Source organism: Chanodichthys erythropterus, chromosome 12 (genome assembly GCF_024489055.1).
Source record: "Chanodichthys erythropterus isolate Z2021 chromosome 12, ASM2448905v1, whole genome shotgun sequence".
Taxonomy (NCBI): Eukaryota; Metazoa; Chordata; class Actinopteri; order Cypriniformes; family Xenocyprididae; genus Chanodichthys; species Chanodichthys erythropterus.
In genome coordinates, this window is record NC_090232.1 from 8,275,990 (window position 1) to 8,293,395 (window position 17,406).

At 35.1% G+C, this 17,406-nt stretch overlaps 1 protein-coding gene across 22 annotated transcripts in view; it reads right to left on the reverse strand.

Annotated features, from left to right (window-relative positions):
* Positions 1 to 952: 952 nt before the first annotated feature.
* Positions 953 to 17,406, reverse strand: part of mbnl2 (muscleblind-like splicing regulator 2) — a 79,048-nt gene continuing 62,594 nt past the window's right edge. For 5 of the 22 annotated variants that reach the window (XM_067402901.1, XM_067402902.1, XM_067402904.1 and 2 more), the window contains exons 6-10: positions 16,289 to 16,342; positions 15,807 to 15,963; positions 13,591 to 13,626; positions 6,484 to 6,603; positions 955 to 2,851 (exon numbers count right to left, since the gene is read on the reverse strand). In XM_067402901.1, coding sequence (XP_067259002.1) covers positions 2,727 to 2,851; positions 6,484 to 6,603; positions 13,591 to 13,626; positions 15,807 to 15,963; positions 16,289 to 16,342 — 492 coding nt within the window. In that variant the 3' untranslated portion in view covers positions 955 to 2,726. Of the gene's footprint in view, positions 2,852 to 6,483; positions 6,604 to 12,029; positions 12,125 to 13,590; positions 13,627 to 15,806; positions 15,964 to 16,288; positions 16,343 to 17,406 lie in introns of all 22 variants that reach the window. The other 17 variants (XM_067402912.1, XM_067402923.1, XM_067402906.1 and 14 more) reach the window with 16 other exon arrangements.

Genomic DNA, 17,406 nt, shown 5'->3' on the forward strand with positions numbered 1-17,406 from the left:
GCATGCACACGCTCACACCGATGCATTCAGACATGCACAAACACGCTTCGCCCATTAGAAATCAGGGAGGACAACAAGGCTGTGTGCACTTATTCCAGGTTAATGTTGTCAAAAGTACTGACTTTGGCACCAAGTCGGTACTGAAATTTTAAAAATGTGACAATACCAGCATTTTGACCAGATTTTTAAACACCTCTGATTGGCCACTGTGTTCATACGCTCAACAGATATATCTGTGAATGGCTAAGCGCTCAGTAAGAGTGTGAAAGATGTCTATTTGTCCATATGTTTAAGCGTTGTTCATTGTTGCCAATCACAGACATATCTGTTGCGAATGAACACAATGGCCAATCAGGTGTTTAAAGGATTAGTTCACTTTAAAATGAAAATTACCCCAAGATTTACTCACCCTCAACCCATCCTAGGTGTACATGACTTCCTTTTTTCTGATGAACACAATCAGAGTTATATTAATAAATATCCTTACGCTTCCAAGCTTTATAAATGGCAGTGAACGGGACCAATGAGTATGAAGCTCAAGAAAGTGCATCCATCCATCATAAACGTACTCCACACGGCTCCGGGGGGGATAATACAGGCCTTCTGAAGTGAAGCTATGTGTGTCAAGTTTCAAAGTAAAATATCTAGCTTACGAAGAAAGTGTAACGCCTGATGCAGTTTCCATATTCCACTTCCATGTCAACTTAAGAAAAAGTAAGTTGTTTTTGTAAGTTGAATATGGAAGGCGGTCTAGCGGAAGTTAGATATTTTATATTATAATATGTTAAATATGGATATTTTTCTTACACAAACGCATAGCTTCACTTCAGAAAGCCTTTATTTACTCCCAGGAGCAGTGTGGAGTACGTTTATGATGATGGATCCACTTTCTTGAGCTTCAAACTTGTTGGTCCCGTTCACTGCCATTATAAAGCTTGGACACTTCAGGATATTTATTAATATAATGCCGATTGTGTTCATCAGAAAGAACAAAGTCATTTACACCAAGGATAGCTTTGGGATGAGTAAAGATTGGGGTAATTTTCATTTTAAAGTGAACTAATCCTTTAAACAGCCACTCAACGGCACTTAAAATGCTAGGGGGAAATGCTGATATCGTCACATTTGGTACACAAGTTGGTATTTTTGACAACACTATTCCATGTAAAAAAAACAAAAAACAAAAAAACAACATCCAAATAAAAATGAAACGATGCTGTTAGGTGTTTCGTTATAGTAAGAAAACGACAGAACGGACAGTCCTGACTCAACAACAAAACTGCTTAAGAACACACCGCTATGACAATCATTTACCAAACTCATACGTCACGCGTTACAGACATTTAGCTCGTCCTGACAAAGTTCCTTTACATTTCCGATGTCAATCAACATTCTACCTATTATTCAGTTCTGCACCAGTTTCTAGCAACATCCATGTCGTGTAATGAAACAGACCATGGTGGTGTATGAAATGCATTTAAGTCTACGTGTTTCTTGTCTCTTTTCTTTTGTCCAAATGGGCCAAGATCATTTCGGGAGCTTTACTTGCTTTTTGACACCAAAGAGTGTTTTTATAACCCCCAACCCCACATAAAGTCATCTTCTCAAGATGCTTGCTGTGTAAAATATATTTTTTAGGCACTTCTACTGTTTATCAAATAAAACAGGATTATCGGCGAGAGACGCGTCAGAGATCGTCTACTGCAACGTTTCGCGCCCCCTTCCTCCTCGCGTTTTCCGTTCGCTGGGCACCGTGTGATTGGGACGACGAACAGGCCCCAGACAAATTGGAGAAGTCCGTCTCGTCTATGAGTGTGTACGAGTTTGTTTACAGCAGCTCTCCAGTTTAATGTAAGCCCTTGGCACGGGATAGAAGCCAGAGTCGACTCCCTGATGGCCAGTGTTCCCACGGACACATCGAAATCATTCACCGTCCATTTAAAAACAAAAAAGGAAGGAGTAAAACACAGTCCTTTAGCAGACGCAGACAGAAACGTGGTTGCATGGCACGTGGTTTGCCACATTCGCACTTCTGACACCGACTGTTTATGTTCATGCTTCGTGTCAGAGTAAACCTTTCTTTGGCCGTTGGGGATGAAGAACAGCAATAATCGAATCATTTCCGTTTCCGAAGACGGATCAGCTCAAGTCCAAGAAGGTGAAACTGGAGGGAGGCGCATTTTGACCAGTAGACAATCTTCGTTTTGTCCGCAATGTGACATTCGGTGTTGTGTATTAAAACAAGAAATAAAAATCGAGCAACCCCTCTTTCCCCTATCCGGAGGGTGCATGGGGATGTTTAAGACATACTCTGCAGGAGACGTCCTCCCGTTCAAGACAATCAAGCACTTAATATTAAGCACTATTTCTGACAGTGCAAACCTAGTGTGTGTGTGTGTGTAAGTGTGTGTTTCCTTGCGTCGCTCATCGTCCGCTCAGGGTGAACATTGTGCATTTGTTTTTCATTTAAAACAACCATGGGAGAAAAATACACATTACATCTGACGGGTGACCGATCATTCAGATGAATCTCACTTATGCCTCTATGAAACGTGCTGTACATTGACATATATATATATATATTTATATATATTCATATATATTTTCTTGTTTCGCTTTTTTATATCTCTTGTTTTGAAGTTAGAAACCGGTTGAGTCACTTTTCCAAGCATAACAGGTATATGGTGTGTGTGTATTGTGTAGTGGGTTGCTAATGTGTTTACGCTTTAGCATGCAGGTTGCTGTAGTTCTAACGGGTAGGGCAGGTCGTATTTACACGGGGATCTTTTTGGGTTTCTCAAAGCAGCTTCCTGACACCCCGTTCCTCTTCGGTGGTTTACTTCAAGATGATCTGCGCAAACAGAGGGGAAACAAACACAAAACAGCATCCGAAAATTAGTGAAGGTCCATTAAACATCATAATCGATCTTAAGTACTCTGACTTATAGGCTACGTGACGTCTGCATGGCGTAACGCTGTTTAAAGGTGTCCGTGTAGATAGAGATGATGTCGATGGATGTGCATGCTATTTATTGAGCGTATGCATGTTAATGTAGCGGTTATGAGCTCATTGTTTGTACTTAAGTGACCTCCCTAAAAAGACTGTCTTAGTGTTTCGTTTTCTCACGCGCAAAAAGCAAAGGACTTGACTTGTCTTATTTGCATGCTTCTGTTGAGGAAGAAAGCAGATCAATATTTGTTAAATAATCAAATATGTACACTAACATTTTTTAATATGTTTGAAAGAAGTTTCTTCTGCTAACCAATTTATTTGATCAAAAATACAGTAAAAATAGTGAAATATTATCATTTAAAATGTGAATATATTGTAAAATGTAATTTATTCCTGTGATCAAAGCTGAATTTTCAGCATCATTACTCCAGTCTTCAGTGTCACATGATCCTTCAGAAATCATTCTAATATGATGATTTGCTGCTCGCTAAACATTTTATTGTTAAAGGGATAGTTCACCCAAAAATGAAAATTATTCCATGATATATCTCCTTAAGGAAGATGGTCATATACACCTAGGATGGCTTTAGGGTAAGTATATTTTAAAATATCCAGGTTCTCCTATAATGGTAGTGAACTGGGGGCGTGTTTTGAAGCCCAAAATAAATGCATCCATTCATCACAAATATGATCCATACAGCTTCAGGGGGTTAATAAAGGCCTTCTAAAGCAAAGCAATACACATTTAAAACTTTATGAAGTAAAATAACTAGCTTCCACCAGACGACCGAACGCATATTACGCAAGACAGATTGCGCCACAAGAGTAACCCGTGACCCGATGTATGACGTAGGATGGAGTAGTGTAAGCTTAGACGCCTCTCGCGGTTTAAACAAATATGGCTGGGCAACAAACACAAGCTCCTCTTCTCTTATATCGAAATCTTCCCGCGTTTCTCTTTAAAATTTATTTTTTTTAGACTTCTAATTCGTGACTGGGGTTTTGTTTTGCTCGGTCCTCTGCACTTCCACTTTCATAATTATGTCGTGTCAGGTCAGAGGTCAGTCACTCTTGTGCCGCAAATCGAAGTGTACGGCAGTTTTTCCAGTTTTAAATATGCATATTTTTCTAACAAAACCCCATTGCTTCATTTCAGAGGGCCTTTATTAACCCCCTGGAGCCATATGGATTATTTTTATGATGGATGGATGCATTTTTTGGGGCTTCAAAACATGCCCCCCGTTCACTACTATTATAAAGCTCAGTAGAGCCAGGATATTTTTAAATATATCTCTGATTTTGTTTGTCTGAAAGAAGATAGTCATATACACCTAGGATGTCCTGAGGGTGAGTATATCATGGGGTACTTTTCATTTTGGAGTGAACAAAAAAAAAATTTGTTTTGCTACATATTTTTGTGGAAACCACTTTTTTTTCAGGATTCTTTGATGAAATGAAAGTTCAAAAAGAAGAGAATAAATATCTTTTGTAACATTATAAACGTCTTTTACTGTTACTTTTGATCAATTTGATGTATCCTTGCTGAATAAAAGTATTAATTTCTTTCAAAAAACGTTTGCATATAGCTTTGGCAGGCTAATCAATGCATTCAATGCATACATAAAATTATGCGTCGCATACTGCAGAAATAGCAAGAGTAGTATGCTAGTATGCGAGTCAGAACACAGCCAGGTCTCCATCTCAAAATGTGGATACAGTCAGCACTCATGGGGGCTTCGTTTCTGATTCATTTCATCTGGTTATATAACAGTATTTATTAGAGGTGGGAATCAGCAAGGCCTCAGGTCACAGAACAATATTTTGATGTCTTTTTGTGCGTTTTCTGTTTTCAGAGGTTTTAAATTCTTCTGCATGCACGCATGCAAGTGGTTGTAAACACCAGAGTAACGTAAAACCCATCAAAATGCCTCAAACAACATCACAAACATCATATATAAATCAATATTATGATATAGCCAACTGGCACATGGCAAAGTGTGTGGGTCGTATAACTAATCTTTTGCCTGGATCCAAAACATCTTGAAATGTGTTATTAAAGAAGCCCAGGCCAAACAGTAAAAGCACAGTATGATCAGGCAGCAGTGTGGCACCCAAGCTTCACATCCTAGTTTAGTCACCAAATGTGTAAAGTTACTATGAAACACCGCCAGTGTTGTGAGCAGAGCGCTGAGCTAAAGGCGAGGCGACAGTGTGGCGAGTGGAAGCTTGACAGCCGGCTGCACCATGGCATGATGGGAAAGCAAGGCCAGAGAGGGTTCACATGCAAGCTACACAGAGCCCGATGAGACAATGGCAATGTAAGTAACAGTAACTCTATGTTGGATCATGATGTTGAATGTGATGTAAACCAGGTTTAGCTGCTATAATTGACAAATATGTAATTTATTTCGGACCCCATGAACAATTTGACAAGCAGTTTTCTATCCTGATTTGTAATAAATGAAGTACCAACGTCAGACGAACGTACAAAACCACCTTGCCACTGATAAACTAAGGGAGCTAGGATTTATATTTTATAAATATTATAGAAAATATATAAATAAAACATTTACATATTACAGTTATTGTAGTAATTTCTATACTTATTAAAATGTAATTCATCAACAGTATGTAATATTACATAAAATTACTATAAATGACATTATGCAAATATATGCAATTATAATTTATTTATAGTTATATCTATATATTATATATATATTTAGTTTATAAAATCATAAATATTTTATCAACAGTACATTTTACTATATTAATGTAAATATACATTATAAAAATAAAAACAAATACATTATATAAATAATATAATATATAATTCTAGAGCTATACATTTTAAATGTACATATCTGATTTAAAAAATATATATATTTTTTTAATAAAATATTAAAATATTTTATTATTTATTTTTAAAATATCATTATATTAATAATGTAAAAATGTTATTTTAATAACAAAGAATTGCAGACAGACTATATGCACGCAAGTAAATAAAAAGGTGTCATAAACGTTGATTGTAGATTAAAGATTTGCATTTAAAAAAATAAGCTTTAGGAAATAAATCTGTCAATCCTCAGTCGCTCCCCTCTCTGTCCAGGAGGGGGCGCTGCTGCCCTACATCTGATGCTGCTGTCCTCAACATCCCATGAACTCTTCACATCTTTCTTGGCACATTAGACCCAATGGGGAGGCGCATATGCCAGGGACGTCCCATCAAATCAGATACCAAAAGCCTCAAGCCCCACTAAACACAGAGTCTCAGGCTGTGTTTGAAATACCATACTATCATACTACTCTTACTATTTCTGCAGTATTCAGTATGTATAAAGTGCGTAGTATGCCAATTTTCTGTATGTAATACCTGGATGACCTACTATATTTGCCAGCATCTGCTAAAAGCAACTAAAGAACGCTGAAATCAGTACGGAAGCTGTGTTCGGAATGGCATCCTGCCATAGAACTCCTATGTTGCAGTATGGAATGTGTATACTGTATGCAAGGAGCTCCCAAATTACCTACTACATTTGCTGATATCTGATGTATGCATCTGAGGGAGCTGCATGGGATACTGTTTCCCAAAACGCAACGCGCTCCATGTGACGTTTCATCTTCGTGTAGAATGCGGCATGAGTGAACTGGAGGCGGGGAATAATTATAAATGGAACACTTTTATCAGTACACATATACATGTTACGGTTAAGTACAAACTAGCTGTGTTTCAGAAAAACACTGTTGTTAGTAGCACATGACTTGCACTTAAATCTCTATGGCAAGTTTCGATCAAATCAAGTTTATTTATATTTATGTAGCGCTTTAAACAATACAGATTTCAAAGCAGCTTTACAGTGATAAACAGGAAAATGATGCAGTGATGCAAACAGAGTTCAATGCTTCAACAGAGCTCTAAGAAGAAAACAGTGTCATTGTTTAGCTCAAGTCTGTTTAGTGCTGATAAAAATCCATTCGATAACTGTAATAATTGGCCATATGTTTTAAGGTGCACAGAATGTTATAATGATAAATTCCCTCAACGATTACAATGTCGTAATGACGACCAATCTGTTTTGGGAAAGCATGCGTTTCATAGGAACGCATTTGCTTCATCTAAAACTTTCTATTATAATTTTATTGCTGGCTGGGTTGAGTCAGTCATTGACAAATAAAACCATATATTTGCATATCAATAACTATTTTATGTTGACAAAATATACAGTACAGTCCAAAAGTTTGGAACCACTAAGATTTTTAATGTTTTTAAAAGAAGTTTCGTCTGCTCACCAAGGCTACATTTATTTAATTAAAAATACAGTAAAAAACTGTAATATTGTGAAATATTATTACAATTTAAAATAACTGTGTACTATTTAAATATAATTGACAAAGTAATTTATTCCTGTGATGCAAAGCTGAATTTTCAGCATCGTTACTCCAGTCTTCAGTGTCACATGATCCTTCAGAAATCATTCTATTATGATGATCTGCTGCTCAATAAACATTTATGATTATTTTCAATGTTGAAAACAGTTGTGTACTTTTTTTTTTCAGGATTCCTTGATGAATAGAAAGTTCAAAAGAACAGCATTTATCAGAAATACAAAGCTTCTGTAGCATTATACACTACCGTTCAAAAGTTTGGGGTCAGTACGAATGTTTATTTTTATTTTTTTGAAAAGAAATTAAAGAAATGAATACTTTTATTCAGCAAGGATGCATTAAATCAATCAAAAGTGGCAGTAAAGACATTTATAATGTTACAAAAGATTAGATTTCAGATAAACACTGTTCTTTTGAACTTTCTATTCATCAAATAATCCTGAAAAAAAATATTGTACAAAAATATTTTGTACAATTGTACACATTAAATGTTTCTTTAGCAGCAAATCATCATATTAGAATGATTTCTGAAGGATCATGTGACACTGAAGACTGGAGTAACGATGCTGAAAATTCAGCTTTGCATCACAGGAATAAATTACTTTGTGAAATATATTCAAATAGAAAACAGTTATTTTAAATTGTAATAATATTTCACAATATTACTGTTTTTTACTGTATTTTTAATTAAATAAATGTAGCCTTGGTGAGCAGACGAAACTTCTTTTAAAAAAATTAAAAATCTTAGTGGTTCCAAACTTTTGGACTGTACTGTGTATTTGTGTATTAATATGTAGGGTATAGTAGGGCAAAACCCAGCTATAATGAGTTTTTACCTATGTATAATTGAAGTATTCTACACCGTAAAAAGTGGTAGGTGCTCCAACTATATTGTTAGCTAACCTAATTTAGGCAATTTGATTCAAAGAATTATATTTTTGACTCAAGTCAAAACGGTTAATTTAAAGTCTAACCAAGTGATTTTAAAGGGTTAGTTCACCCAAAAATGAAATTTCTGTCATGAATTACTCACCATCGTGTCGTTCCAAACCCGTAAGACCTTCATTCATCTTCAGAACACAAATCTTTTTCATGAAATCTGAGAGCTTGAGCTTATGAGCTTTCACAAGAACCAATGAGGTAATGAGGTTAATTCTCGTGTTACGCAGAACGTTTGAGCTTCTGCAAGAACCAATGAGGTTCATTCTCGTGTTACGCAGAACGTTTGAGCTTCTGCAAGAACCAATGAGGTTCATTCTCATGTTACACAGCATGTTTGAGCTTCTACAACCTACTTGTGGGTCAAGGAGGTTCGGCTGAGCTTTTTTTCATCAATGTTTATATGTGAATTAAAGCCTAAATTAAATCTCTTCACAAAATTTAGACTACACCCCTCAATACATATGGAGTAGTTTTATGATCTCTTTATGAACTTTTTGTAGCATCAAAGTGGTAGATGCGTAGCTGTCTATGGAGGGACAGAAAGCTCTCAGATTATCAAAACAGATCTTGATTTGTCTTCTGAAGATAAATGAAAGTCTTACGGGTTTGGAACGACATAAGGGTGAGTAACTATTGACAGAATTTTAATTTTCGTATGAAATAACCCTTTAAGTGAAAAGCATGATTTAAGTTCACTGAATCAACTTGACTTTACACCAGCAAACAGAATTATTATGGTTTAGATTATGGCCGTTGGTGAGGACAGTCGAAAGGTAAGAAATTTTTGACTTAAAAAAGAATGATTAGCACATTTATTTGTCAGCTGGACAGCTGAATTAATGTTCAATGCATGTCTTGTGACAACATTGTAGCATGCTACTCTGAAACATTTGTTGTATATTATATACTATTTCACACTATTCTTAAAAAATAGTAGGCAGTATGCACTGTGTACCGGGCAGTAAGCAGTAAGTTAGTGTGCCATTCCGAACACAGCCTCAGTTCAGTAGATTATAACGTGACCTGCGTTCATCTGCTTCGAGCTAAAGTCGTCACCTCAAAACTGCGTCTGTTACAGCAGTCAAGCGTTTGTTTATGCCTCCTGCGCACATGCCCGCAGCCCGTCTCTCTGTCTCTCTCTCACTCTCTCGCTGCATAATTAAACTCATGTGTGAGATTAGCGCTTGCAGGGATGACTCAGCGGCCACTGCTGGTTCTGTCTGTCTGGGTCTGAGACTGACGCAAACAAACATCAGAGAAAAGGCCTCTGTGTTCCATCTTCAGCTCTAAAAACCTGTATTAAATCACGTCTGAGAATAAACATCACGAGTCTGAAGTCATGCTAAATGTATGACATGCATATTAATGTGTCGTTTTTGCACATTTTAAGCCAACGCAAGATTTAAGTTGACTATTTATTTTCGTAATTTGTTTCTGGCCTTGTAGTGGACAAATCAGTGATGCATATGCATTACAGAAAATAAATGTTTTCATCATCAAAACGAAATGACATTCATTTTCAGGTGACGCCTCCAAGGCCTGAAGCACCAAGCATACAGAAAAGCTTTTCACTATCAAATCAATTTATTCGCAAATTTTTTCTTGTTGAAAATCCTGTTTGACGTGGAGATAAGTCAAGATAACTAAATAATCTGAATTAATAATAATAACAATAACATTTTGAATTGAATTGTAATATTTAATAATTTAATATTAACACTTTTAAATTTATAACTACTACCAAGATTATAATATTTATTTTAATATTTAATAATTGAATAATAGCATTGTTTTTAAATTTACAACTGCTACTACTAACATTTTAATATTTATTGTAATAATTTTAAGTTTAATAAAAGTATTTTTAAATTATTATAACTATTATTTTATATTAATTAAAAAATATTTTAAAAAAAATCACATTTATATTGTTGAAAATCTCGTTTGACATGAAAATAATAAGTCAAGATAATTGAATAATCTTATTCTGAAATATTTTGAAATAAAAAGGAATAATAGATAAAATAATAATATATAATAAAATGAATAATATATAAAATGTATACAACATATACAAATATATAATAAAATCAATAAAATAATAAGATTATTATTATCATTATTAACATCCTTATTATTATTATTGTTGTTGTAGTTAGTATCTTTGTTTTAAATTTTCACATTTATTTCTCTGGGTTTTTGACATTTACAGTATTATTTAATTTATAGATAATAATAATAATAATAGCATTTTGAAATAAATTTATAATATATTAAATAATTGAACAATAACATTGTTTAAAATTTATATCTACTACTAAGATTATAATATTTTGTTTTAATATTTAATAATTTAATAATAACATCGTTTAAAATTTACATCTACTAACATTTTAATATTTATTGTAATATTTAATAGTTTAATTACAGTATTTTTAAATAAATAAATTATTATTAATAATATTATTATAATTTTATAAATATTAATGAATTAAATAAATTACTGATTATTATATAAATAATATAATTAGATATTATTATATAAATATTAATTCATTAGTTTAAAACATTACAAATATTATCATTGTTATTATTAATAATACATTTAACAATACTGTACATTTCCAAACCACAGAAAAATGTGACAATGTGGCTCTTGCATTAATGAAATAAAAACGGGCTGCAAAACACAGTTGCATGTTCAGTGTCAAGATTTGTGGCTCTACGCTGAAACCTAATCGGTTATGAAAGATATTGTATAATAAAAAAACATTGTATGAACTGCATCTTTTAAACTCAATTAACCTGACTGGAGACTGGTGAGACGTGAGATTCTGTACTTCTTTCTCCTGCCAGGTGGCGCTGTAGAGCCTTGAACCGTCTGGCAAGAGACCCTCAGGAAACAGGTTCAATTTCACATGATAAGACTACAAATAACCCTCAACGTCCCAGTTCCTGAGTATATTCAGGCCCTGCGAAACAACAGGAAAAGCCGCTCGGTGACAGGAAGCCTCCATTTAAGAACGCCGGAAGTGGGAAAGACCTCAAAGTCTCCTTATGTGACCCCCTGGGTGAACAATACCAAAGAATGGGAGCGGTCCGAGTTTGCCGAGCATGATGGGAACTGATGTAACATGTCGATTTTTCATTACATTATAGCTATTGTGCACGGTGCAGTTTGACCTGAATTTGCCACAAAAAGCACATTAAATGGTGTTCAAATGAGCAAATGGTGTTCAGAGTCTGCGGCTATTGTCAGTCAGACGCGGTAATTGCCGGGTCGTGAACGTCACGCAGATTCCCTCCTACAGCACCATTTTTAGCGCCTTATGGAAAAGCAGTGTCGCAGCGTCCGTCCTGGCTCTGCAACTCACCTTCTCCCTGCTTTCCCAAACCAACCCAGAGACGAACAAAGAGCGGGAGAATAAGTGGAAATGATTGTATGCGGAAGATCTAGAATGGAGTGAGGTGTGTATTTTTAGCTTGACACCAGTCATGTTTGTCATCAAGGTGTGTAGATGAGGAAGGATATCTTGACATCAAAATAAAGCAAGGACATGCAGAACAAAACAAGAAAATAATGCAACACAACACAACTACTATTTGCCAATGTGCGAGCTCTGAATAAGCACCGATCCATCCGAATAAATGCATTTGATTTTGTGATTCGTGCCAATGAATTCGAGGCAAAGTGCTTATTCAGAGCTCAGGGATTTATGAAAGAAAGCTTTTAAAAGGAGCAAACCTGATTGGCTGGTGCTGTTGTTGCGTAGGGGACACTTGTGGCAGGAGTTGTTGCTGCAGAGACAGTAGCAGGCGTAGCACTGTACATCATGGGTACTTTTTCAGGAAGGGAACCATGGAAGCAATGAACAGGTAGGTGGAGCATTATGGAAACCAAATGCAACAGGTGTTTGGTTGGTTGGTAGGGTTTTTGTAGTTTGTTTTTTGGTTTTGTTGTTTAGCAATGGTGTATATTACAGAGCAGCGAGCCATCGTTAGGTTAAACCAGCAGATGGCATGCAATCACGATGCAAAGCGAGAGAAGCATGGGGAAAAAAAAACAAAACAAAACAAAACAAAAAAAAGAGGAAAAAGGCTGATTACAATCACCTCAAGGAAATTTATCACCATAATCAGTTGTACCCAGAGAAGTTTGGCATGGGTGGTTAGTGCGGGTGATAGATTACACGAGCCGTTAACCGGTCTCGCGCCGATCGGGCGAGACTTACTGAGAAGTATTGATCCTACGATCTACGGCAAACTACAGAGAATGGCCGTTTGTGTGGCTCAGACAGGTCAATTATGATCAAGTGTGCTATTTCTCTAGGAAACTGATCAAATTTCCCAATCAATAGTACACAACACAAGACAATGCCTATTATTAACAGCCTGTTCGCTTTGGATCTGGTGTTTTCACACAAATACTGTTTAAAATAATGAAATGATGTAGATTATAATAACAATAAAAATAAAAGCCACTGGGAAAAAATGTAAAATTAATTATAATTTAAAAATTGTATGTAAATATATATAAACGTGAAATCATAATATAAATATAACGACTTAAAGTTTAAAATAATAATAATAATAATAATAAAACGATAAAATCCACTGCAAATGTGTATTGCATAATAATATATGCATATGTAAAATACATACAAATATAAAGAATTACAATTTAAAACAATAAAATAATAATAACAACTGTGACAAATCTGGTATTTAAAGTGAGTTCAAATAAAATTAATAATATAAATGTACAATATTTATAAATAATTAAAATATTGTGCAAAATGTATAAAAAATAATAATAATAAATAATTATAAACAAATTTCTAATCATAATGATAAAGTCACTGTAAAAAATGGAATTTTAAATAAGAAACAAAATTAATATGAAATTTAATAATAGCAATTTGAAATAATTTACAGTAAATTGAATAATTTGAACATAAAGATGTAAAAATATGTAGAATTACTATAATAATAAAAATAACCACTGTAAATGATTAATAATGAATTTAATAATATACTGTAAATTGCAAAACCCCAAAGAGAGAAATGTAAATATTTCAAACACACAGAGAGCTCTTGCAGGTGAATGGAAGCAGAATAAAGCAGAAAACAGATGCACGATGGTGTCACTGGTCAGATTTCATCAACAGGTGCTAATTTGATGTGGTGCTTTGTGTGACATTACAGTCACAGGTCATCAAGCCTCAAATCACCTGTAAGAGCGACTAGATCTCTATGTGAGGTGGGGAAAACAGACAGACAGACAGACAGGAAGAGGAGGAACCTACCAATGCTGCTAGCAGGAGCCATGCACAGAACTGACCCTGTGACCATGCAGTGAAGAGTGGAGAGAGGTTAATAGGGAAGAAAAACATATTAGACACAGAGCCAGAGATTCAGAATTCAGCATGCCATACAAATCCAATTAAGCTTGTCATTATAGATTGCTCGCTCCACCGTGTCGTCATTCCGGTAAAAATCTCAGAGTATTCCAGGAAGATAAACTGGATCAATATTCGCAAGGGCCACAATGAGAGGACAGGAGCTTAGCGTTGTGAAATTAGAGCGCAGTGTAGGAGAAGAGGAAGAGGGCAACAGGGCAGAGGAGGAAGACGGCTAAAATTCAGCCACACACACACACACATACAAGAGAGTCATGCGGTGAGGGAACAGCCACTCCTACGGTTAAAATAGACATACTGCTGTTACAAAAGGCTCAGAGCTGGAGAAGAGGGAGGAACGGGGGCACAGGAGGACAGCTAAAAGGAAACACAACCACCATGTGGGTGTGTGATGACAAAATACACCTACAAGGGATTAGACAGCAGGACTCGCTCCGAGACCCTGCGTACAGAGAGTTTTTTCCTGTGTTTATTGTTATAAAAATACCGCAGTAGATACGCCTACAGGTAAAGAGAGATAGTAGGTGGAATATACTGCTATTGTTTAATGTAACGCACTGTGATTCATGTGAATGTTGGCTTTACGGATATATCAGCCAGGCCGATTAATCGACTGATAGTAGGCTATTTAACAATCAGCATCAGCAAATCTTTTCAATTGATTACACACAATAATAATATATAATACACATTAATAATAAATAGAATATTTTATTATAAATAATATAATTTATAATCTTTATTATCTGTATTAATATTTTCAACTGATTACACAAATAATAATAAAACAATAGTCATAATAATAATAAAAATAACAAATAATAATAAATAATAATAATATTTTTGTGTGTAATCAGTTGAAGGTAATAAAGATTCATATTAATAATTAAATTATATAATTTACACTTCATCTGAAATCTTAAATTTTGTTTTCAAATAATTAAAATGTTCAGTAAAATATAATAACCATTTAGTTTAATTTTTTATTTTTTTTAAGAATTATATATTATAATATATAATTTATATACACTTCATTAATTATAATAATTTCATGATTTTCAGACATGTTAATCTTAAATAAATATTGTATAAAATGTAATTATAAACTGATTATAAATGATTTAGAATTATACTTATATATAAAATATTATTAAAATGATCCTGCAATTTTGTTTGCCAGGCAAATTAATCAGACAATATTTAGCCATTTGAAGATTATCGGCACCTTTTATTAATTTTATGTATTATGTACATTTTTATAAATGGGTGCATATATATATATATATATATATATATATATATATATATATATATATATATATATATATATATATATATATATATATATATATATATATAAAATTTGTCATTTCAGCAATTTCATAGTTATAGACAATATCACCATGTTTAAAAAAATATCTCTTGTTTTCAAATAGCAGTAAATATTGTATAAAAAAATAAATAAAATGTTTTTGTCAATTTTTAGAGTGATATATCGGCCAGGCAGATAAATATATTAAGCCAGTCACAGACTATCAGCATCTGCAAATTCTACATTTGCAATAAATAGATGATAGATGATGCACAATTTTCAAATATTTCAAAGAGGATTTTAAGTACAAGTTAACTGTTACTGTAATTTTGTGCACATCATAATTGTTATCCAAATAATTGTATTATGTAAGTTTACATCAGCATTATGTGTTGGCCCATATTGGTGGGAGTCAAGATATATAATCTGACAGCGTACAGATGTGCAGATCAAAGCACTTCTGTGAATATTTCTAATTTAATCTATGGACGTCTATGATTTTTAGATCAAAGAACCCCAAATGTCCATTAACGCTGGCGAAATTCATATCAGGAGTGCTCTTGAAATAACGTGTCTTTTTAAAAAACACGTTCTCTCGACGTTATGCATTAGTATTCCGTGCACTCACTGCATGCAAAAGGGACTTAGGCCTTTTAAAAGCCTCTGTTATTAAGACGTTATGCAGAAGAGAAAAGGGGTGTAACGTTTAGAGGGTGACCCAGGGATTAATACGAAGCAGTGTGTGTGTGTGTGTGTGCATGGGTTTGTATGTGCGCATGCGTGTTCTTACCTGTGGGAAAGAACGCAGCGGTGGGCTGCTGAAGCTGTGCGTTGGCCAAAGCCTGTTGGTAGTGCAAGACACTGGGGTTGAAGAGAGTACTGGCCCCGTTACTCTTTTCTAGTGCTGGTCTCTTTGGTAGGGGCTGCAGGACTCCATGGGGAAAGGCCTGAGCGTGGCAACACGTGAAAGAGAAGACATGCGTGAGTTAAACGGGGTTTGCACGCATCCACTCACACAAACATCAATGCACATTGTTGACTCGAAGCTGCATCGCTCCGTTTTACACAAGGAGGCACTTATGTTTACTAGGCTTCAATAATTACCACACACAATCATTCTTCAAAATTGACTGATGGTAATATCTACATACATGTACTTGGTGACTTTTACTGTTTCTATCAAAACAAAGAAGCCAAAATTAAAAAAGTCTGTGAGTTGCTACAGTACATTAAAAAGCTACATGCAAAGCAAAAGGTGAAAGGTCATAGTACCAGATCTACAGATGCCTCGAGGGGTCGCTTCATTGCTTTGGCAGTCGACTGAGTCTTTTAATAGCAGGCAGCGAGCACATGATGGCAGTGGGCCAATGGGATTCAAGCGTATTAACATACAGGTAACAGCAAGCAGAGGTGCATCATGGGGACAGCATTGCATTGTGGATAGGTGAGAAGGAAAAAAACAAAAACAAAAATAATCTGAATGCAGTATACCACATACAAAACAATAGGCATGCACATAAACGAAAAAACTCGTCTCAAAGAAACATATCGCTACGTTCTGAATTAGTACGAAAGCAAAAAGCATCTACAATACCTGTGTTAAAAGCGTCAGAAATCAAGATTCTCACCATTTACCAATCAAAGTCAAAAAGGCTAATGGGATTGTAGATATTAGTGTTATGAAAGCTCTCCGAATCATCTTTAGCAGTAAATCAATAGAGAACAAACACTGCACAAAACACACTGACCGTATCCGGCACCCGATATCCGCTATCGAAGGGTTTTCTGTGTGCTTGGCGGATTAAAATCAAATGATGGCAGAATGTCAGGTAGGCATTTCTTTTCAGGGACGAGCACCGTTGAGATGTCTTCAACGGCTTCTTTCGGTCAATACCGAAGCTACATTAACTTTGCCTGACAGCGCTATTGAACACTTGCGCGATTGCTAATTAAGACTGGAATAGGGTACAAACCGCATGGGCTAATTCACCGGCCCGTGCATCATGTTTCTGCCAATGGAAATCTGGCTGATTTTAACATGCGCTATGACATTTACCACCACTTAGCAAAAAAAAAAAAAAATCAAAGGACACTTGGTAAACGAGGCGAGGTCGTCTAGGAGAAATGCCTTCCTTGACATTCACTTCTGTCACAATATGTTGCAATTTCTTACCAACTAAGGGATTAAAATGACTCTCTACATAAAAATCGTAAAGGTCACGGAACCAAAAGAAAACAACTGCTGCGAGTGATCACAGAATGTGGAGCTCTGTTTATTCTTATATTTGAGAACTTCCAATTTATGTTCCTTTACGTTGCTGGTTATGAGTTATTTTTATTGCCGTATCAGATGTGGCCCATATTTATATTTATATTAACAGAAATATTCA